Source organism: Macrobrachium rosenbergii, chromosome 2 (assembly GCF_040412425.1).
Source record: "Macrobrachium rosenbergii isolate ZJJX-2024 chromosome 2, ASM4041242v1, whole genome shotgun sequence".
NCBI classification, from domain to species: Eukaryota; Metazoa; Arthropoda; class Malacostraca; order Decapoda; family Palaemonidae; genus Macrobrachium; species Macrobrachium rosenbergii.
Window position 1 is genome coordinate 55,498,344 of NC_089742.1, and position 24,285 is coordinate 55,522,628.

The 24,285-nt window shown below is 39.4% G+C and overlaps 2 protein-coding genes across 2 annotated transcripts; one reads left to right on the forward strand and one right to left on the reverse strand.

Annotated features, from left to right (window-relative positions):
* Positions 1–2,711: 2,711 nt before the first annotated feature.
* Positions 2,712–5,001, forward strand: hoip (NHP2-like protein 1 hoip). The gene is made up of 3 exons (XM_067111120.1): positions 2,712–2,723; positions 4,333–4,461; positions 4,747–5,001. Exons 1-3 carry the CDS (start codon positions 2,712–2,714, stop codon positions 4,999–5,001), a joined length of 396 nt encoding a protein of 131 aa, XP_066967221.1.
* Positions 5,002–5,235: 234 nt separating this feature from the next.
* On the reverse strand, positions 5,236–20,723 carry LOC136847267 (uncharacterized). Its single transcript, XM_067118797.1, has 4 exons — positions 20,559–20,723; positions 8,843–8,929; positions 6,882–7,106; positions 5,236–5,445 (listed from the first exon to the last, which is right to left on the reverse strand). The coding sequence occupies exons 1-4, from the start codon at positions 20,706–20,708 to the stop codon at positions 5,344–5,346; spliced, it is 564 nt and encodes a 187-aa protein (XP_066974898.1). The 5' UTR covers positions 20,709–20,723; the 3' UTR covers positions 5,236–5,343.
* Between the last annotated feature and the right edge of the window lie 3,562 nt (positions 20,724–24,285).

Sequence of the window (24,285 nt, forward strand, 5' to 3'; positions counted from 1 at the left end):
TTTCTCTTTGCTCTCGATTTACTTTTAACGTTCATATGATTGACGCATCAGAAATAAGCTGATGACGATAAATGTAAATTATGACTAAACCAATTAACACAAATCACATTAAAATGTAGCCTAATTGATATATCTACTGATTCTATATATTTTCTTGTTTCATTCAGTTGCATTACCTTTTGAAAACCTGCCTCCTTGTAAGCAAACTACTTACTTTTATATTACCCTAATTACATAAAGCGACTATTTATTGCATTACATACTGTGTGTGGGAATCGACTGTGCAGTTTTTAGCGGTGGCTTTGTCCCCAGTGTGGTTGAGACGATTGCCTCGCGGCATTGAGAGAGAGGTTGTAAGAGTGCAAAAAAAAAAAAAAAAAGTTCTTTAACGGGTAGTTCTCTTTTACCTTTTTTTTTTTTTGCACCTGTAAAGTGGTGACCCCGGGTGACCCGAAGGACCCGGCCGACCCAAGATGACGACCCATGCGCCGACAGACCATTCGCCGCCTCGCTGATTCCTGCCGTTCCTGACTCGAATCCTGAGTTGTCAGTAAGGAACCACCAATAAACCAGTAAACACCCAGCCAGTATGTCGCTCATTCTCCAGTCCTTACAAGGTCATCTTTGTTCACCTCCAGAAATCTTTTCTTGCAGGGTTCTTTTCCACGACATCGAAGAAGCCAAGAACAGGAAACAGAACTAGGAATTTTGTGTTCTTAAAGCTATGACACATGTGGCTGAGTCAGCAATAACTATAACTAAAGAAAATTCAGGGCTGTGAGTTTTTTTTTGGGGCTCTTTCGACGTGTTTTTGGAAGAATGCTGTGTTTCAGAGTAATGTGGTTGAAATGTCGATGCTATTGATCAAGATTTGGGTTTCTGTAAAATTTTTATAATTTGTATTAAAGATTTTTTAAACAAATGTGAGTTTTGGAAAGTGAATAATTATTGGGATTGCGGGTAAAAGGCGAAAATAGAGAATAAAAGCTTAATGTTTTCTGAATGAAGATAGGTATGATTGTCTTATATATATATATATATATATATATATATATATATATATATATATTACCATATATATAATATATATGTAAGGCAGGTGAAAAATAGGTCCTGACCGGACAAACTTTATTTCCAAGTTATTGACAAAGGACTGATACAGAGTGTGAGAAGTCACAAATATATATATATTTGTGACTTCTCACACTCCTATCAGTCCTTCGTCAATGGCTTGGAAATAAAGTCGAAACTGGTCAGACCTACACCCTGTTTCTTATATTTTCACCTGTGGTAATGTGTGATAAATGAATCACGTACAAAAGTGATAATAATCATATATATAATAATCATATATATATATGTATATATATATATATATATATATATATATATATATACAGTATATATATATATATATATATATATATATATATATATATATAAACAGTATGTGTGTGTGTGAGAATGTAATATAACACAAATGGTTTTCAGAGGTCACTAAAGAGTTTACAAATAATTTCGTAAAATCATGACAAGGAAGTATCTTTCAAATGGATAAATTTAGAAATTTAGAAATTTGCCAGTTTAATTATTATCTACAGTAATAAGTTTTTTCCAGGTGTAAGCGCCATATTTCTGAAAACATATTTTCGCATTATTTTATTAATTTTCGTCTAAAAACTGCTAGTGACAAATATCGATGATTAGGAGAGATTGTGTAGAGTAGACGCAATTATTTTACCAAAACCCCTTTTAACATATGCGCATCCCTTAACTAAGACAATATGGGTGCCACACTCAAAAGATACACATTTTACATGACATAACATCTTTATTAGAGAAAAATGCTCTGATTAACAATATGATAAGAAACAATGAAGCTGGAATAACGTAAGAAGTTATGGGTAGTTTGCAAAATAATACCTGAAAGCATACGTAGCTATAGAGAAATAATTTTGAAAAGTGTACGCAGAAACAAAAAAGAGCGAGGGGGAGTCGTTGCAAGGAAATTTTCCCTTTACTACTACTAGGACTTCAACGCTGTCGTTCAACGTTTTATCACTTCCTTTCCGTGTGGTCAAGTCCTGGAGGTTTCCACGTGGGGAACGTCAACGCTGTAGAACCTTGTAGAAAATTTGTGCCCAAGGAAGCGAAGAACACCTGTTCGCGGAGGGCTTGCCGATAAAACAGAAAGCATTCCAGTAATTGAGGTGCCTGAGTCCTGTACGTCTCGTTATTGAAATGGTAAGCTTGAGACATTTAGCCCGACGTGCGGTTCCTTTGAAAGGCCGCCCACTATAAGTCTCCCATTAATTTTATTTGTTAACTACCACTCCAATCTCATTTGGAGAGACCTAGTGCACATATGCATTACTAGAAGAATGACAGCAGTAGGTTGTACAACCCAGAGAAGCATAGCCTAGTTTAGGAGTTTGCATTATTTTATGTCCCTCGAGGCTATTCGTGGAATGTGGTCAAGGCAAAGCTAGTGTGGGTTTATGATTTGAATTGCTTATTCCTGTTTCACCCCAATATATTAGGGAATATGCAGTTAAAGGGTTCACGACTTAAACCTACTGTAATTGGGTTAGGGAAGGGTCTAGGGGTGCTGAAGCCCCTGCTCCCTGGGCCAGGTAGGGTATGGCCATGGTATCTTAGGTTAAGGGGTTCCAGTGAGTGAAACACACTCTCCCTCCTTGCCAGGCTAGAGTATGACGTCTAAGGTTAGGTTGGGAAAAGGTGAATCTGATGTTAGGTAAAGGTATGATTGGTAAAATTGTACTCCATCTTAAATGCCTAGGCTACTACAACTAAGTGGTAGCTTACGCCAGACAGTTGAACTGGAGACTACTTCCGCAGCCTGGTTCCCACCAGTCCTTGACTGGAATATTTACCGCCTTTTATTTATGTTTTACATACAAAGCTAACCAATTGAGAGACAGAAAGTCAGTTCCTTCAATACAGTAACCTAACCTTCAGTAGAGTGTTGCTCCCTGACCTAACCAGAAATTACCTTCCTAACCTGACTTACGGCACCATCCCCTGACTTGGCTGGGCGGGCTTTGCTGCCCCCCATTGGACCCTCTTCCCTAAGTATCACTGAACTTCAGTGATATTACCCTTTGTCATTTTCAGAACTACTTTTTGCTGTCACTGTTGAGTATTAAATACTACTTTACCATTTTCATTCATTTTCTCAATTGTCAGTGGTTCTGCTCAGTCTGTAAATTTTGCCATGTGCTCTATAAAGTCCTTCAAGTCCAACTTGTCAAAACACTTCTGTTCTTCATAAAACCATGTACAATATGGATTATGTTGGCCCACCCATATACATTTTATGGTCAGTTAATCGACATTTTGTCATAGCTAGTAATCTGCATTCAACCTTCCAAGCCTCCACATTGAAACCTACTCTTTCCCCTCCTAACTATTTTACTGTATTTTTCCATTCTGATTTTTTCTAAATATAATCTTTCTTTTTCCAAATATAATCATTATAAAGACTCCACTCCTGTTGTCCAGTTCCATATTATGTATTAATTATTTTGTTTTTACAGAGAGAATTGTGATACAGGTTTTGTAGAAGTTTCATATTCTCTATCTTGTCTGTGCATTTTATTTTTTGTCCATTTTTGCCTCTGACTACTGTTTACTTTTTGGGATTTTTCCCATTTTGTATTTCCAAAAAACCACCCTGTTCTCTCTTCCTTTTGCCTTGGTCTCTCTCTGCTTCCTTTATGACCATATTATTAAGCCCATTTTTTATTCCTGATATACAAGTCTGAGACGTAGCTTTGTTCAACTTTTAGTTTCTGTTGACTAACCTTTTGATATGTATTTCAACCTGGAAAAGTTGTGCTTTGTATTGCTTTGGAGGGGATTATTTTTTGAGAGTAGGCTAATCTACTTAAGTTGTAACTTAAGAACAGCAACTACCAAAAATAGGCTTTTCCTACATCAAAACCTGTTTTTTTAACAAGTTTGATCTTTTTGGATGGACTTCGGTTAGTAACCTTCTTGGTTTTGAAGGTTTGTATCCTCCTGGGTTTGAGCTGTAATATATTTTATATTGGTGTATTGAATGTTGGTTGCTAATTAATTAGTATACAGTAATATTCCGATTTGCTCGAAAGTAAAGCTCGTTTTGTTAAAATAGTTGAAGTCTGCATGTCTTTTTCAGTTGCAAGTATTGTTGCTGCAGTATTTACATTTGAAAAATCTCAGAATCCGACAAAGATTAAATACTGTCCAGAAAGTTTCTTGCAGTGATTCCAGTTATCTTTAGATAATACAGCACTCATAGAACTGTGAACATCTTTCACCCTTTCACAGGGTGAAGCTGAAGTTAACCCAAAAGCCTTCCCATTGGCTGATGCAACGCTTACTCAGAAATTGTTGAACTTGGTTCAGCAGGCTACCAATTACCAGCAGCTGAAGAAGGGGGCTAATGAAGCCACCAAGGTAAGGTGTTTCATCTTAAGAGCTGGAAATACAACTAATTAAAATAGTGTATAAAGACAGATGATGCTATGTATATTTTGCTTTTATGTCAGGCGTCTTTCACTACACTGTAGGAAGTGGGCTTTGCTTTTGATTTCTCCATTATTTGTACCACAAAAAATTGTACAGATATAATGTAGATGAAATTTAACTTTTATATTGGCAGAATTAATCTTCTAAATTTATATTGGTAGAATTAAGCTTCTAAATGTATTTTTATCCACTTAATGATTGTTTTTCTTCAAGGCTCTGAACCGTGGTTTGGCAGAGATGATAATCATGGCGGCAGATACGGAACCTTTGGAAATTCTTCTTCATCTGCCCTTGCTCTGTGAAGATAAAAATGTGCCATATGTATTTGTGAGGTCCAAAACTGCACTTGGTCGTGCATGTGGTGTGTCTCGGCCGGTGATGGCATGTGCTGTCATGGCAAACGAAGGATCTCAACTTAAACCACAAATCACAATGATGCATCAGGAAATTGAAAAGCTGCTTGTTTAGATTTGTTGTTTTTGAAGTTTTAAGCGACCTTTCTTTCATTTTTGAAGCAAAATATATTTTTAGTTAATTCTTGCAAATAAAGAAAAATAAAAGCTTCATTTTTATTCTTGTTGTCAGGGTATAAATATTCCCCTTGAAAACAGAATATTATGTTTTACTTGAAAATGGATTTATTTTTTCCTTTGTTTAGGAAAGTGTTGGGATTACTTTGTACAATACATCAAAACACAGTACTAAAGAAAAGAATATTTATTACATGGCAGACATAGTAGTAGTAGTAGTATTAGGATTAAAGTACTTCAACTGGTTTTGCTGGATAGTCGAGAAAAGGTAAGTAGTCTTCTATGCTGCCTTCTTCTTCATGGGTTTAGAGCCAGTTAAAAGGTGTGAAATGAAATGTTTTCTTTTTTCCTCTTTACTTGGCTTCTTCTTACTCTTTTGCATCTGAAAAAAAAAGGAAAACTCTACTAGTGAAACTGCCTACAAAAATCTGCTGAACTGCAGTTCACATCCTGAAAAAGACATTTTCAATGCAAATGATCTACGGAAGTCATTTCAACTGATCTAATGAATTCTTTTCAATTTGACAGTTATAAGTGGATAATGTACTGTCTAAATCTAGTTATCCAGTTTCTTTTAAATAATACATATTACTTTTTTATACAGCTTGATTAAAACAAAGGAAATAATCCTTTGAGACCTACAAATAGCTGTAGGCTCTATTTTGTATAAATTTGCATATCTTTAAAAGCTGGGTATCACTACTAATAGAATTACCTCAGGTACCTCAATTCATTCATTACACATGATGGAAAAATTAAATGGAATTATGATCAATCCAAACTCCCAATTAAGTTTTGACGAGTTCCTTATTTACTGAAGTGCCAACTGAATACAGTATAAAAAAGAACTGATTGGATTTACCACTAATAGTGAAGTCATATGTTTTTTAAACAATCATAAAATTATTCAAATACTGGTTACCACAGTTTTGGCATGTAGATATTTTGGCTTACAGCTAAAGATGAACATGTAAATATCAAACAAAAAAATTAAATGAACAACTGCCTCATTGAATTCACACCAGCAACTGAAAAATATGGTTGCCCTTTTTAGCCATTGTCATTAAGTGAATCACTTTATTGTAAAAATAAAAAGAAAAATAATTTAACAAAGTATACATTATTTTTCAGGACATTATATCAACATAATGATCCCTTGAGCTCATATCCACCACATGCAGTGTGAATCCTCATCACCAATAGATGATGTGTGTGAAGTCTGAAGACTTTATCTTCAAAGATAGTATTAATGTGATAGTCCTTACAAGAATTAACAGATGATGGACAGACACAAATACAAACAAACGGGTGAACTAGATTCCTCCCACCCCCAACTGGAGGCATTAAAATGTCAACTATTAAACTAAAGTATACACAACTGCCTCAAACAATGCTAGCTACTTCACAGCTAAGAAATAACAAAAAGAATTGTTACCAACCCCTACAATAAGTTTGACTAATGCACAATCACTAATATACCATGTATATATACTGTACTGTAACCTATGAAACCGTCAGTTAATATAGTGCCACACAAACATTTTATTGCAACAAAACACCCTGCCCTTGGTGGTAAATTTACAATTACGGTGTTCTGCTTGTGTGACGTCATCATGCCAAATGCATGACTTCAATTTTGCAATAGTAATGTTAAATATTTTACAGATTACTTATATTTGGATGCCCTTGCTTGCTTAACGAAAACATCAACTGCAATATCTAAATAGCTAGGTTTTTAAAATTAATTTGTAAACAAATTTCTGAAAACTGAGGCAAATACATGTTACACCTGAATACAAACAAACAAGCATTACTTACCTTCTTAAACTGACTACTTCGGATCATCTCTTGACCTGAAAATTTGCCCTGATTCTTATTTTGTGTGTTGTTTCTCTGACCCTTGCCACGATGTCTACCTTTACTTTCTTTCTTTTTGTTTTTCATGAACTTCAAACTCATTCTTGATGACCCTTTAACTTTCATGAAGCCCAGTGATTGTCCGTCTTGAGGCAGCAGTTGGCCTTTCTTTTGGAACTTCTTTACCTAAAAACAATATCGTTAATTCAAATAAATCCGACAATGGGGCACTGAAAAAAAAAAATTTTTTTCCCCAAAAATGGGGAGCATGTTAAATTTTAATAATGAGAGAAAATAATTTACACAAAATTTTCAAATACTTTCTGTCCTGATTATCAAACAGTTTACTCTTGCTAGAACTAAGCATCCAAACTTTCACAGAGCAGGTCTAAGGCTTTCTTTTTATATAAAAAAAATAAATGTTATCAACTAAAGTACATGTTTAAATAAGTTTGCACTTGGGTAATTAAAAGGAAAAAGTTAAAATATTTTGATGAAGTTCCTTTCATGGATTTGTATCTACAACCTATCATTTGCTGTTGGATAAAATTTTGGCCGTTGCAAAGTATGCTTCAAAGCTGATGTACTGTATTCTCTGAATACTGTACATGGATTAGTTATGAGAGGTACCCATTATGTAACCATGAGTTAAACAGGTGTGTGAAGACTGAGTTCAACAAGTATGTGAAAATCCTACTATTTGAAAATAGTACAGTTAACCTAATATCACTAAGAGTTTCAGATTCATCACACTACATTACATAGTGTATTACATAACAGAAATTCCACAAATAGAAGTTATAACAATGAACAGGAGACAGAGATGACTTGGACGCGTCCTTTGCACAAACCTACAGAGACAAGTGCATGATAATGACAGCTGGGCTCAGCCACCAAAGGAGGTGGAGGACCCAGACATAATTGAATGAAATCTATGTGACAGGAGGGGAAGATGAGTGGAGAATTGTAGGAGTGGAAATACACGAAGGGCAGAATTTCATGAGGCCTTGTAAGTCTCGGTGTCGAAGGCAATTTCCTCCGCTTGCTGGAATAGGGGTTCATATGTTCCTTACTGGATCTCAGTGACAGTGGAGTTGATGGTAAAAACTACAAATGAATTTCTTGTATAAATGTCACAAATAATTAAGAGAACCAGGAAAACCGCCACCAGTGCCTGCAAGGTGATATGGCACTTCTTTTTCAATTCAAATTAGGTTCTGTCATCTGCTGACCATGAAGGAATCCTCCCTTACTAGGTGTTGAAGCAACCATGAAGAGCACAAGTTCAGAAGTTCCTGGGTCTTAGCACCACTGGAGAGCTAAGAAAATTAATTCTGAGCAACAAGGTGGGCATAATGAAAGTCACAGTCAAAATTTATCTTAGATGCTCCAACTGCAGGGACTTCATTTGAAGCAGCCCTATAGTACCTGCCTCTTGGGAAGACAGGTGTCCTATCATTAACTGCCATTACTTGGCTGAAGGAGTCTGATGAAGAATCTTTAGCCTTAGGTCTGTGGCAGATGCTTCTTATGGCTGATGATTTTACCAAATAACATCCTTCACATATGGTTGAACTCAGATTCAATCTTAGTAATCTTGAATTCAATATTTTTTTTAATCATTATTCAACATGTGACCTGGAGATGAGTGGATATTTGTGGAAGATAAAGTAATGACATGTTGTAGAATTTCACAGAGAACCCTGGTTTCATTCAGCACTGAAGGTGATAATGACGAAAGTACTGTATTTCAAAAATATCTTACAATATTTTTCCAATAAAACAAGCCCTTCACATATGGTTGAACTTTGATTTAAGCCTGATAATCTTGAATTCAATATAATTGTTTTTAATAAATAACCTTTATTCAATATGTGAAATATAAAAGCATGGGATAATGAAAATTATATGCAAAAACTTACTTTTTTCACACAACGCTGAATTCTCAAGTTTCGTTTCGAGAACAGTTTTCCATCAAGCTGGAGTGCAACCTCAACTGCATCTGATGACTGAAACATATATACAGTATACTGTTAAGAGAAATATGAATGAACTAATCCTTCAAAACTACACACACATTCTTTCATGACCCTAAGGCTGATTTAATTCTAACAGTCCACATACTGTACTACAAACCTCTACTTGTCTAAATTAAGTTACTGATAAGTTTTTACTCACAGGTTCAGATTAGTGTATTATTATTATCATATAATTATCATATTATTATTGTATGTTTTCCTAAACAGAAATATTTCCAATACCTCATTAGGCTAGCTCACAGGATATGTCATTAAATGAGAGATGGAAATTGGAACAGGACATAATACATGAAGTTGGACAGCCAGGAAAGAAGAAATTAAGGCAGTATCCTCAACATGATCCTTAAAAAGCAGGCTTTGATGCACTAAGAGAAACCTATTTTTGGTAGTCGCTGTTCTTCCTCAAAGGAGCCACACTCTCATGGTCCCCCAGGGCTCCATAAGACAGACCAACCAATTACAAAGAATTCTCTTATAGTTGGCCTCAGCCAGAACAGTGCTTGTTGGCACAGTGATAGAATATAAAGGACTCAGGACAGGAGGGCTCTTTCTCCTGTCTTACAACAATTACCTAGGCTCTACGTCTCACTTCCCCAGATGTGGCAACAGCCTAATTCGGCCATTTTCATTACACTATGGTCTGCCCATGAGTTCACGAGTCCCCAGGTTGTGCTCCAGAAATCATGTTTGACTACCCTTTTTTCACCCTCTAACACAAGTCAAGCTAATTACTTATTTTTAAGATAAACATTTGTTTATTTTACAATGAGCAACATTCCTCAAATTTTGAGACATGGAAAAGCAGAGTATATACAATACTGTTAGAGAAAAGTGTTAATTGCAATACTGTGCTTGGAAAGCTAGTTCACCATCCTTGTTATCAATCACCTGGAACAAGAATATTTGGTAATCAAATCAGATCCAAGCACTCATATAAAAAAAAAAACTTATATAAATATTTTTTCTTAGATATACTACTACTTATCTTAATGTCACTTTCATTTGCATTTTTATTATTATCATGATAAATTTTTTTAACAAGACTGAGTTACATTTCTAGTCCCTCACAGAGCTTCCCAGACAAATTTTTCTTTTAATGGAAAGTGAAAATTAGAGCAAGGTGAAAGTGAAGAAGTTAGACACCTAGTAATAAAAGGCCAAGGGAACAGATGAAAACTATAATGCAGAATGAAATGCAGCCTTTAACACCATCTACTGTGTGCCATGCAAGGCTCAATGCAAGTAGCAGACTCGATCCAAACTTTACTTTACAGGAGGGATGGAAGGTAAGCTATTCAAAACTTTTGAAAACTTATAAGGGTTCCAGCAACATTAAGATTCCTTTATGGGTCACTTTGAAAAATGGTTTCAATACCTCAAGCTGACTGTTTATTGGTTGAGAGGCAGGCGCCCAAGTAAAACAGGTTTGTGCCATCAAATTCAACCACAAATATAACTTATCAAATTAAACATAACCCATAATATTACAAATAAAATAAGAAGTGCACTGAGGTGGTCAAGGACCATTTATCTTGCTACTCTTTGATGGGGGAAAAATTTCCTTCAAAGACTGACAATATCAACAAAATATAACAGGAAATGACCGAAGGTTGGTGTCCATTCCTTGGAAGAAAGCTTACTACTATATTATTTTTTTTTTAGTGCCTGTTTTTTCCCTTATGGCACTGGTAACGTACTGATTAACTGAGCTAGGTTACATTACTAGAAATATAACCTGAAGGAAATTTTTTTGGTTACGACCCAAATTACTTTGTCTTGCCAATAGGTCCTGGAAGGACCGTAATCTGTTGAGGTGAGCCTAGATTTCATTTGGTCTTCACCTTCATGGAGACTGTTTGTCATACAGATGGGATTCCCTATTCTCCATTGATGCAAATTTCAATACCATGACACGATAAAATATTGTTAAAATACCTTAAGGAGCTGTATGAAAGTCATAAAGATTCTTCTATCAGCTAAGTTCCTATGCATTTGATGCAGGATTGTTATCAGCATCAGTGATAACATAGAGCACTTGTTCTTGCTAACAAATTTTTTTTAGGGATACAACATTAAAGAGATTCTATTACCACATAGCTGCTCTTGGAACTGGCAACCAGAGGAAGTAGAACAAAAACTCCAAAAAGCATATGTAAAAATAAACCATGTTTGAGGTACTGGCCTGCTTTTCTGTACATATACCACTTGTTGTTCTGCTAGGGAGTGGTCAAAGTTTTTCACAACAGGGCCCAAGTCCTCACCAAGATAAACCAATCAATTATGGTCTAGGGTGAGATGCTTCCATGTCAATACCGTCATCAGGCAATCATGAAGGTGTTAGTGCTGTCATAAACCACAAGAATGAGTTGCATGGCTACGGGTGGCATCAATTCTGTTAAGAACCTGGTGGTGGCAAACAGTTCAGAATGCACTTTGGACTAGAAACAAACATTGCTCCAAATTATATTTATAGAAAGGCCCGCATAAACAATTCCCAAGACTGACCTTCAAACATGGAAGTAGCCAAACATAAGAGCTCAAATGTGCCCTTGTTCTGTTGCAGGGTCAAGATAAAATAACAACTCACGACATTAAACTCTCCTAATAAAAATGCAATAAATGACTACTACTTCTTAAAGGCTTCCACTTTCTTTCATGTGGAGCACGAAAATTTTCCTGAAACTGTCGTATAAGTTCATATAAAATTTATACAATACCTAATAGTTGACTTTATCATCATCATATTTGTCTTCAGTGCTGCACTGAAGAAAAAACAAAGTAAGAGGTCATAGTTGTTACAGTATCAACTTTTTAAAGTACCATTTACTCATTAAATAATTTTTAACTAATCTATATTTAATTTTTCTCCAACCCTCCCCTCTCAGCTTTCTGTTTTCACATGTGGGCACTCTGCTCTATTTAAGCTAACTAGCCAATTCAAGGGTCATGTTAACTTGCATTACAAGGAAGTGAGCAGGTTGAGCCATAAACTGAGTAAGGATACCTTGCTATAATGTACCACCACAAGTGAATGGTCAACACATGCAAATCAATTTGTCTACTTTAACTTTTTTATATACGGTAATTAAGAATTAGACAGAAATAAGGGCCATATTACTCTTGAAATAAAATAAATATAATGAGAAGTATGCCAAATCAAATAAGCTCCACCACTTCTAAAAATATTCTATATGGCTTGCCAAAGTGTTAATAAATGGTATTTTATGTATTTACAGAGTAAAAAATGCAAGCAGAATTTAAGAGTTTTAAATGCTATGTAAGAATCACGCAGTATTTTCTGAGTTCAGTCCCGTGTCAGCCGGTGAAATTCCATTACAGCACGAATTTCTAGGTATAACATTGCTAGATATACTCAGAGAAAAAGAGCTTTTCAGGAAAGCTGGGGTTACTACCCCCAGTCGAGCGCCTTCTAGAAGACGCGGTATAAGGAGGGGTGAGTGAAATACCACTACCACGGAAACCTACTCGAAAGATCTCTCCTATCAAAATCCCCGAACAGAGCGGTGAGCCATGACAGCCCCCACACCCAACACCCGCCAGACGGCCACACCAGCGCCACTCACACTCATTCCATTTTCTAGCACGTGAATTCGCTTGTTCTTTGTGTACTAGCCTCATTTTATTTGAATTTTCTTGCATCTGTGATGGCGTCTTGACAGCTTTACCATTTCAAAGTTAAGTACCATCTTCTTGTGGGGTTTTGTTCTATTTTTTGGCTGTTACGGTCTCTGTATTTTCATAAATATTGAGATCTTATTATGTCGCCACGGCGTCCCCGCCAGCCATAAAGTCGACCCGCGAGGCGACTCCTTCTGTTCTTTTCAGTTGGAGTTGTCTCTCGTCGTTATAGATAGATTTTGCCCCTTGGTTCCTCCTTCCTGGTGGTTCCTTGCGGTGGCTCCCCATGAATTACATTCAATTGGCCTATCGGGCCTTTGTGGGCGTGATGCCCTGTTCTAGGTACCCCTCCAGGTTGGGTTCCTGTTTATTTTTGGTCTTGCTAGGCTAATTAATTTTTGCTTGAAGATGGTGCTCTCTTTTAGTTTTATTTTTATTATTTTATTGGGTGGTTTACCTCAGTGCTGGCGCAGCCTCAGATCTAACTGCTTCCCGAGGTAGGCTACGCCTCTATTGAGCACATTTTTAGTTTTTTATGTGTGATGGTTATTTTGTGGAGTAGGCTTGTTTGCTTCCATCCTTGCCCTGGGTGGGGAGTTCAGGTTGAGGGAGTTTTGTTGCTGTTTCCTCCGGGATCGTTTTTCGGTGGGCAGAGTGAGGCCCTTGGTTCTCTTCCTCCATTTGGGGGAATCGAGTTCTTTGGATGTGTTTCCTCTAGGCTAGTCGCCCCCTTGCCCGCCATTCTCGATCCCGGTTGGTTCTCGGCACAAAATTTCTCTCCCTGTTGCTTCCTCCTCCCTTCTGCACTCCTCCCTTCTTCCTAGCCTATATTAGGTTAGGTCCATATTAGGCTTCGCCTAGGTAGGAGTCGGGCTTCGGGTTGCGTTGCTTCCAGTTGTAGATTACCCTTCCAAGATTCATTGTCTGGGAGGTATGGTGCAGTTGAGCGGGTGATATGTTTCTCCCCGTCTCCTGTTCCTTCCTGGTAGCCTACTCCTCCCCTCCCCCCTCCTCCTCTCTCCAGCCTTGCTCTACTCGCGCGGGTGACGCTAGATGGCGTTTTCTCCGGAGTTCAGGACTTCTCCTGTTGGTTGAGGGATTCGCTCCCTCCCATATCGTCCCTAGCATCACTGTATTGGGGGTTGGTGGTTCGTTTACTCGAACGTGTTCGAAATCACTATCCATTCCTCTCGCCTCCCCCGGGTTACGTTGATACGGTAAAATATATTGCTTCAGCCTATGTTATGAACATATTGAGCATTTTACCCGTCTTGTTTCTCCGGCGGGAAGTAAGGGCGAAGGTTTTTCATTTTATAGAGGAGCGGATCCCTCCGTCCTCTTGAGTTTTTACCATCACTTGTTATTGTTATTATTTTTGTTATTGTTTTTTAGATAAGTCTGTTTATCTACAGGAGTACTCTCCTTTATTTATTATATATATATATATACGTGAGTCCGGTTCTATACCAGGGGCTCCGCCGTTATTTTACTGGCAGCCCTTATGGTTAGTTCCTGGTTTCTTTTCTTCATTCCCCGGAGTACTCCGGGGTCTGAAAACCTTTACCTTCCACTCTATGTAATTTGGAGCTTATTGGCCCAGTTTATGATAAGGGAGTTCTTCTCCGCCGGAGTATTCCGGTTGTAGTTGAGTTTCCCGGCCTTGCCAGCTTTAGTTTGCTTAGGTGTGAGGTTTATGTACTTTTTCTACTTACAGACTGTTCGCTGTGAGGGGAGCCGGGTGCACCGCCTCCCTCCAACAACCTTACGGTCACGTAGTTTGCCGGACCCACGCTGGTTGTGCGGTCCGACTGGATGACCTGGTTGTCTGGCACCCTGATGGTTGTGAGGTTTGCTTCGCTCTCTGCACAACTGTCCAGGATGAGTTGGTAAGTGACAGTCTTTTACTCCCGCTTTATGCTCCTCATATTGTATATTGTTTATGAGGTTCCCGGAATGGTTTTCGTTCTTAGCTAATTGTTGGTTTTCTTACAGGCGGACGAAACTTCCAAGAAGTCTGCCTTGGAATCCCCCTCCGCCTGGGTGGCTGGGTTTGGCAGGAACGTTCCGTCGGGAAGCCCTACGCCCTCGACGCCAGGTTGAGGGACTTGCTCTACCCCCGGCGCACGGGTGGCGCCGAGTGCCTGAAGACCTTGCCACCCTATCATCCAGCAAATCCGGATGAGACCCAGCCACCCCAAGCGGATATCCTCTACGCTGAGGTCTCGGAGGATGTAGCCGCCATTGATCTTAACCTGGAACCGATGAACATAGAGCAGGACCAGGTGGTAAGTGGTGAGGTAAGTGAGGTTGTTGGGGCGGGCCCCCTTTATTTGACTCCCCTGCTTCATCCATCTCTTCTTTTTGCAGGTTTTGTGAAGTCTTCCTCCTGGGTGATAGAGCCCGTCTGCTATCCCCAAGTTGAAGTTGAAGACTTCATGGAAGGCGAAGGGCCACAAGTCCTCGACTTCCAAGAAGGCATCGCCCTTCCCCCGTCAAGGCTAAGGTTTCAGGACCTGTAGCCTCCGGGAGCAAGTCTGGTTCCTCCAGCAAAGGCGCGAGTAAGAGGGCTGCAAAACCAAGCCTCCTCGCCAACCTGCTTTTGACGCAGAGGCCTTTGCAAACCAGCTCTATAAGGGTTTTACAGAGGACCCAGACTCGAGATTTAATAAAATCTCTGGAGAAGTTGGCCAGTCATGATAACATACTGGCGGGAATGGCTCACCCACCCCCAGCCGAACCACAGTATGTTATCCCCGACACTGCGGACCTCCCCGCGTCGATGTCGGTAACCCTTGGCGCCAGACCGGGCCATCCAACATGATGGCAAGCTGACACTTGATGGTCTTGGCACGAGACGGTTGGAGGAATTGGAGTTCTTCCCCGATCTCCTGCCCTTACCCAGGCTTCGTGAGGCTTACGGAGGAAGCTTGGATTCGTCAGACAAGGTTCCTAGGGAGACTGTCATCGCCCCTAGGGACCAAGCTCAGTCGGCTCTTCTGCGCACTCTGACGGAGTGGCAGGCAGACAACACGGTTGACTCCTTCAAGGGCAACTTTACTATGTTCGCCCTGGGAGACAACCTACCCACCCCTTGCTTGACAAAGTCGCCTGGCTACGGCCCGAGTGCTTCGATGGTAATCCGTACCTCAGCTAAGAGACAGACCCTACTTCCTGGTATTCCCAGGAAGTAATGAGTTCTGACAGACGCCCCGTCCACTTTCACGGTCGGGAAGCTGGACCCTTCTGCGCTCCACGCACCAGTGAGCAGCTCCAAGCTGCCGGAAGCTTTTTGAAAGCGGAGTTTGATGCTCGGTTAAGTTAGCCCGGTCCTTGAACCCTGTATGCCTCCACGGAAGCTACTGCCGTCTCCTGCTCGGACGAACCATTCTTCCAAGTTTTGGCTAAGTCCTTGCTGGCTGGCTTCCAGTCTGACTTGTTTGAATTTATCATGGCCAGACTGGAATGGTAGGAAGTTCATCTTTGCCGATGCGATCATCCGCCACGCAGCCTAACAAGCTCGTGAAAAGCTCGATCTGGGGACCTAACCTCTTCCCTGAAGAGGAGGTCACGTAACGTTATGGCCGAGGCTACACGGCCAACCAGAGTCTTCGTTCTCGCTGGGGCATTTCTGCCTATAAGCGTAAGACCCCAGAATCGCCGACCCCCAATCGAGAGGAGGCAAACGTTTCAGGAGGCATAAGAGGCCCCACCATCAGGCGGTAGTCCAAGCCGCCCCGGTCTCGGCAGTAGCTCAGCCTTCCACTTCCAAGGCTCACCTCAACAGTATGTGCTGGTCCAACCAGCTGCACCTCCTATGTGGCTTCACCGGCGTATAACCCCACATATGAGGGCCGTGGTTATTTTCACGGCCTTAATAGGGTTGCAAGGGGAGGAAGAGGCAAAGCCCCTCAGAGGGAAGCCCAACACCACCCCAAGGGGAAGACCTGGACGTGGTAGGGGAATAAACCCCCCTCCCACTGAGAGAACACAGGTAGGGCGGTCCCTCCCACTGAGAGAACAGCATTGTGTCCAAGGCTAGGCGATCGCCTAACCAGGTTTTTTTGGTTCTAAAAGATTAGGGACCAAAAAGACTAAAGAAAGTAAGGCACCAGCAAAGTTATTCACTGTTCTTAAAAAAAGACCTCGATCAGCAAAGTGATCCTGGATCTGTCGCGTCTAAATCTCTACATAAAATGCGACAAATTTTGCATGCTTACGTAGCTCAGGCACGGACTCTACTTCGCGTGGAGCCGTCACCACCTCTATCGATCTTTCAGACGCTTATTATCACGTCCCGGTTGCGCCGGAACTTCTCTCAGTTCCTCGGTTTCAGACTCGGGGAATCAAGCCTACTCCTTCAGGGTCATGCCCTTCGGTCTGAACATTGCGCCCAGGATATTCACACAGCTGGCGGACACGGTAGTACAACAACTCCGGTCTCGAGGGGATATCCCTAGCAGCATATTTGGACGATTGGATAATTTGGGCACCAACAGTTCCGGAGTGTCAGAAAGCTACGTCCATAGTCATCAATTTCCTGGAGTCGCTAGGTTTTCAACTGAACAGAGAGAAGTCCCGCCTGACTCCCGGAGTCCCGGTTTCAGTGGTTGGGTCTCCAGTGGATCTGTCATCTCACACGCCTCTTCCGCCTCCCAAGAGGAAAGAGATAGCATCTCTCACCAGGAGATTCTCAAAAATCCATCAGCATCCCGCCGGTCCCAAGAAAGGGTCCTTGGATCTCTTCAGTTTGCCTCAGTGACAGACCTGCTATTAAAAGCGAAATTAAAAGACATAAACAGAGTGTGGCGGAGTCGAGCCAATGTCAAGCTCAGAGACAAGGTCTCCTCTATTCCTCAAATCTTAAAGACAAGATTGCGACCTTGGACCTCGGTCAGAGGCCTGTCCAAAACAGTTCCGCTTCAATTTCCCCTCCGGCACTAGTTGTTCACACAGACGCTTCCCTAAGCGGCTGGGGATATTCACCAAAACAAAAGTACAAGGAACGTGGTCCACAATGTTTCAGCAGTTCCATATAAATACCCTGGAAGCTATGGCGGTCTTTTCTAACTCTGAAGAAAATCCGCCCCCAACCGGATTCATATCAGGTTGGTATTGGACAGCGCAGTGGTAGTTCATTGCATCAACAGGGGCGGCTCCAAATCAGGCCGAGTAAAACCAAGTAATGGTTGCTATCTTCTCCCCTGGCGAACAAGCACGGCTGGCACCTGTCAGCCACCCACCCAGCGGGGCACGAACGTGGTGGCGGATTCCCTGTCCAGGACTGCTCCGCTGGAGACGGAGTGGTCCCTGGACGTGGAATCTTTCAAATGGATTTGCCGCCGGGTTCCGGCCTCCAAGTGGATCTGTTCGCAACGGAGAGCAACTTCAAGCTCCCCTGTTATGTGGCCCCCAACCTGGACCCTCAGGCGTACGCCACAGACGCAATGACAGTAGATTGGAACAGTTGGGAGAAGATTTATCTTTTCCCCCCAATAAATTTACTGCTGAAAGTTTTACACAAACTCAGGACATTCAAAGGTCAATTAGCCCTAGTAGCCCCCTATTGGCCGAAGAGCAATTGGTTCCCTCTTCTTCAGGAACTGGGATTACGGAGTCTTCGGATTCCCAAGCCCATTCTGACTCAGACAGTACAAACCAAGACTGTGTCAGCTTCCTCAAGAATTCAGAATGCCCTAGTTTTATGGACTTTATAAAATTCGCAGCCCAAAAGGAGCTTAACATTGACCCTGTCAACACTCTGTTTTAGAATCAGATAAAAGAGATTCTACTATTAGACAGTATGACTCAGCAGTCAAAAATTAGCCTCCTTCCTAAAAGCATCTGAAGCCAAAATCATGACAGCTAATTTAGGAGTTTCCCTTCTTTAGATCATTGTTTGAGAAAGGCCTTGCTCCGCCACTATTACCACAGTCAAGTCAGCATTGAAGAAAGTATTTTTACGGCTTTAAAATCGACCTTACAGATTCCTACTTTTCATCTATCCCCAGAGCATGCGCTCGTCTGAGACCAGTATCACGCCCACAGTCTGTTACGTGGTTTCTCAATGACGTCCTTAAGTTAGCATCAGAGATGGATAACTTTCATTGCTCTTATCAGGATCTGTTAAGGAAGACTTTATTTTTGATTAGCTTGGCTTCAGGTGCTAGAATCTCAGAGCTGTCGGCTCTCACTAGAGGTGATAATTATGTGAACTTCCTCCCGTCTGGAGAGGTCCTCCTTTCCCCTGACCCTAGATTTTTAGCTAAGAACGAAGACCCACAGGACAGGTGGTCTCCTTGGAAGGTGGTGCCCTTCCTCAAGACCAGTCTTTATGTCCAGTTTATACACTTAAATCTTACCTTTAAGAACTCCACAGAGTAAGTCGGGTCCTCTTTTATCAGGGAGAAAGGTGGTACTCTTTCACTAAATGCTATAAGACAACAAATTCTATATTTCATTAAACAGGCCAACCCAGATTCAGTTCCTAAGGTTCATGATATTCGAGCAGTTGCTACTTCCATTAATTACTTTCATAATATGGACTTTTCGGAGTTATCTAAATTTACGGGTTGAAATCACCTCTAGTGTTTAAACGCCACTATTTAAAAATCGCTCGAAGCCCTGAAATTTTCTACCATAGCTGTGGGAAGTGTCATCTCCCACCTTAATTAATCATATCCTTGTCCTTTCCTTTCCCCGCCCGCCTGCCTCATTTACTTTTCTGCTTATTCTCCTGGTTGATTATACTCACTGCCTGGCTCCTCATATTGATGTTTCTTGTACCTGTTGATGGAAAAGTGTAATCTGACATGCCATGATTGTTTTTCTTATGGGGTACTGACAGTTTTATTTGGCTCCACGCACCCCAGATATATGTATATGTTCTGTACATGTTAATGCTCATTGATTTTGTCTCTTACGTGTTTAGCCTAAGTTTATGTGTATAGTATTAAGGTTATATTTGCAGTTATTTTGTGCGCTTTTTCATGTTTCAATTTTGCTTTTAAGTAATTTTAAGGTTTTTGGGGCTTTTTCTCCGTTGTGCCGGGACCTCCCACGTTTCATAGTATTAAGTTTTTTGATGTGCCTTAGATTTAGTATGCCTTAGTCTTAGTATTCTTGCTACATGGAAGAGATTGCTTAATTAAAATTATTTTGGTAAAACTTTGCCTTTTCTTCAGATTACCCCCATTTCTTTTTCCTGGTAGTTGCAGCCTTGGCATGATTCTCTATCACTATTTCACCCGGCTGACACGGGACTGGACTCAGAAAAGGGATTTTGACAAAGGAAAATCTATTTCTGAGGAAGGTCCCGTGTCACCCGGTGACCCTCCCTGATCACCTAGTACTCTCCCCCTCTTGCACATGCCAAGTCTGGGGTTAGTGCTAGCATGGAATGAGGTAGGTGGCGCTGGTGTCGCCGCCCTGGCGGGTGTTGGTGTGGGGCTGCAACGGCTCACCGCTCTGTTCCGGGATTTTGATAGGGAGAGATCTTTTCGAGTAGGTTTCGTGGTAGTGGTATTTCACTCACCCCTCCTTATACCGACGTCTTCCTAGAAGACGCTCGACTGGGGTAGTAACCCCAGCTTTCCTGAAAGCTCTTTTTCTCTGGTATATCTAGCAATGTTATACCTAGAAATTCGTGCTGTAATGGAATTTCACCGGGTGACACGGGACCTTCCTCAGAAATAGATTTTTCCTTTGTCAAAATCCCTTTTATCAGTGTGCCTACATAACTCCATCAGCATACTACCAAGAACATCCATTCTTCAACAATACTAAATAATGGTAACTTTTCTATGACAATGTGCAAAGGAATTCACTTTACATTTGTATGATTTACATCTTAACAAAATTCATCCTCCTTTGCCATCTGTGTATCTTGACTGACACCATCATGTTTAACAATAAAGGAAATACCAACAACAATATTGTAAATGAGACACAATAATACACTTACTTTGAAGTTTACATAACCAAAACCTTTCCCAGAGGAAAACTTTTTGTCTCGTATGATGCGTACATTGTCAATCTCACCACACCTCTCAAAATGTTTATATAAGGTCTCCTCTTCACATTCTGTGGAGTAAGAAATAGAAGCAATTACCATGATATTTTCTTTAAATATTAATTACATAAACTACGTGCAACTTGGCAAAAAACCTCAATTAAAATACTTGTTTTACCATAAAGACATTGATACTGGCAAAATCACAATGTAAAACAGGACTACAGCAATATAACAGAGCCTCCGATGACCTATGGTTACTGCTCAAATAAGCAAAGGTTTCTCTCAAATCACAATTCCTATTTACAATCAATGACAAAGCAATGTTACAGTGTACATATGATTTTTTCCTAACAAATTACACACATGGGAGTAAGTGAACTATTTCTTAGTATTAAATTTCTTACAGATCTTGGTTTCAATGCTGAAATTCTCACTAACAGATTACTGGTGATGGGCACTTTAGTGATTAAGGGAATGTAATCTCTGTAGCAGATGCCAGACTTCACATTAAGGAGTGTTTTCTAACAGGCTTTTATTGGTGCATTATGACATTAGTAATCCCCAGGCGTTGGTTCTATTTTATCACTTTTTGAAAATCTGGACTTTGGCTGATAACGGAAAGTTTAAGAACTTTTTGAAATGGGCTTTTATATAAAAAATTAAATTTTGCCCTACCCTATTTTTATAATGCGCCATTCTAAATTTAAAGTATTAACAATAAAAAGATTTTGGTGAAAAGTGTCAGAGAGGCTAGATTGTGTTGCTAAGTTCAATGTGACCCCAATAACCAGAGCCCAATCTAGTGAGACCAAGCTGTTTTCAAGGAGCCAGTATTTAACAGACCAGGACATTATGTGAGTTTTGTTATATATATTGTTGTACAAGTTTTGGGTTTATAAATATTTGTATAAATAAAATAAACAAATTTTTATTTACCAACAATAGTAACTGTATGATACACCACATCAGAATTTTGGCTTTTTGACAAACATCAAGTCTACATGCAGGTTAACCGGAAAGGCTGAGATGCTCTGGGTCTACCATAATTTTGTCTCACAAGCTATCATTTGTTCTGTGTGCTTCCATGCATCTCCATTTTGAAAGTTTGTTAATTTACAGTTGATCGGTGATGGAAACTTTGACGTTTCCACAAAAATACTGACAATTTATCTGTCGGGGTGTACAATATATAAACATAGTATCAAATCTAATGTCCCCTTCTTAGAACTGCTTCAGTCTTTAGTGTATTTTATGCAGGATATGGGAATAACCTGAACATAAAGATATTTATCTTTCTTTGAATAAGGAAATTTAAGAATACCACACAAAAAATGGAAAATACCTCTTTAGTTTAATTTGGATGCCCTTATCCAGCAATGTTAATGGACCCATCAATTAGCACCCAATTGCCCAGTCTTAAATGACAAATTTGTCAGGTAATTTGTATTTTCATAAACACAAACCTTCACTTGGTCTTTAAGGGATTAATTTCTGGGCTGTACCATCAAGGCATTATTTTAGAGGGAAGTTCTGTATGGAAGCAGTTACCAGGTGAAGAAGCACTTTCCAATTCTTCGGTATACATTAGTCCTACTCAGGTTTATCTTTTGCCCAGGTAGGTGCTGCTGGTAAAGTCTTTGACATATGGAGCTAAAAAAGAACTATGGGTTTGCATGTCAATCTTAAGACCATATCTTTAAATTTCATTTGTTTCCTCCAGGTTACTAAACTCAGTCTTTAGATATGGCAAAGCCTCTTTTTCAAAGGATTACTGCTGGTAATTTTCTCTGATACACTGAATTTGTTAGGAACTGCTGGGTATCTTTCTGGTCATGAAGAAGGAGGTAATTTTATCTGATCCCCATTACAAGAGAGATGTTCAATTCAGACTTCTGAACATTTCAAATTAAGACTAAAAATAAGATTCAAAGGTTTGGATGAACTTCATGTTGAGAAAATAAAAAATCAATGAATGGGGACCAACACATTGAAACATGGCACTGAAATCAATCTCCAGTTATCTGTTTTTTTTTAGTATATCAAGCATAAAGCCACATTCTTCCTTTCATTTTTTATATTCAGCTTGAAAAAATACTGACCAAATTACTTTCTAAGCGGTTTTCTTTCTTTTCTTTCTAAATGTCCCCATTTCCAAAGTGACTTTGTGGTTTGTAAAGCACACTGGAAGTCGTTTTAATAATCAATTACTTCTCACCCCAAATTCTAGGGTGAATGGTGTGAACCTTCAGCTGTCTTCATGTTCCAGACTGAGGCTAACAAGATACCAGTGCTCAAACTTTCAAGTCCTTGTTTGATTATTTTTGTCATTTGGAATTAAAAGCTACAGTTTCTTTTAAATTAATATGAAATTTGTTTTCCAAATGCATCTCTATTATCAAATTCATCATGACACCTGGGAACTTTCTTGACCTCACAAATTTGATTCAAAGCATATCAAAATTATCTTCATGAATTGTTGGTGATAATGGACTCTATTTGTCGTTTTTCACCATCAATGTGGTCTACAAAAATTAACCATCACAACATTGCAGTCCATTAACAGGAAAATGAATCACACCTAGAAACTCTTCTGGATCTTAGAAAGAATATCCAAACAAGGGGCTGCCTGCAGCAAAATGAACACAGTTTGTTCCTTTATAACCCTGATAGGCACAGATGCCTTATAAGGGTCTCAATGTTTTATTTTACAAGAGTATTTTTTATATGTTAACTTTTTAGTATAAAAGGAAATTTTTTAGATTTTGTTTCTAATATTTCCACCCAGTGGACCAATAAGATGTTTGATCACTTTTAATGGCTTTCCCAATTTTTTGCGGCTCATTCAAAATCAGTAAACCAAGAACTAAAGTATGTAAGTGTAGGACATTTGCATTAATGATCAGTTGATTTCTTGAAGATGTAATAAAATCACTGGCTTAAATGATTTTGATAAATGACAGGTTAGCAAGAACACACATTGATCAGAGGTACAGAGGATGAGTCAACTTGTAGATGGTATAGTAACCTTTTTTGTCTTCTGGTCCACTAAAGGGCAGAAAGTCGAATGTTCTACACAAAATTTTAAAAAATGCATAGTCTTTACAATTACATGTGTTTAAAAAACAGATAAACACTTTCATATAACAATAACTTATTCTAAATTCCTAGTTTGCTTAGAGCTGCAATTGAAAACTACTATACTGTGATCAGTTTTGCAAGTTGCAGTATGTAAAGTTTTTTATTCAAAAGTGATAAAATTTTTAGACAAGATGAAACAATCATAAAGTTTTTTTACTAATAAAATTTTATGGACAACTTCCTTTTCCAAATAAGGATTTTTTCTAAATGATATTACTAACTACTTTATGGAAAATAAGTAAGTGAATGACAAATAAATAAACAAATGCTTCTTGCTCCCCTGCACTTCATTGCAAACATATGAGTGATAATTTTCATTAAAGACAAACATTTTAATGGCAGCATCTGTTAATAGGACCATTATTTAATATAAACAAGATAAAGATCATAAATATCAATCACACCATTAAAAATGCTCACAATCTAAAGATAAATTTTTGAACTAAGTTTTTAACTATAAGGATAAATGAGTGATTTTAGACCAAAGTTAAGTCGTGCTAACATGGTGTCTGCTACAACAGAAATGTAGCCAAAATCA

Excerpts from the sequence above, each read along its gene's own strand:
- hoip (XM_067111120.1), top strand. Across the intron at positions 4,462-4,746 it reads GGGCTAATGAAGCCACCAAG|GCTCTGAACCGTGGTTTGGC; the intron begins GTAAGGTGTTTC and ends TTTTTCTTCAAG.
- LOC136847267 (XM_067118797.1), bottom strand. The coding sequence starts at position 20,708 with ATGGTAATTGCTTCTATTTCTTACTCCACAGAATGTGAAGAGGAGACC. Across the intron at positions 7,107-8,842 it reads TTCAGCGTTGTGTGAAAAAA|GTAAAGAAGTTCCAAAAGAA; the intron begins GTAAGTTTTTGC and ends TATTGTTTTTAG. Across the intron at positions 5,446-6,881 it reads GAAGTAGTCAGTTTAAGAAG|ATGCAAAAGAGTAAGAAGAA; the intron begins GTAAGTAATGCT and ends TTTTTTTTTCAG.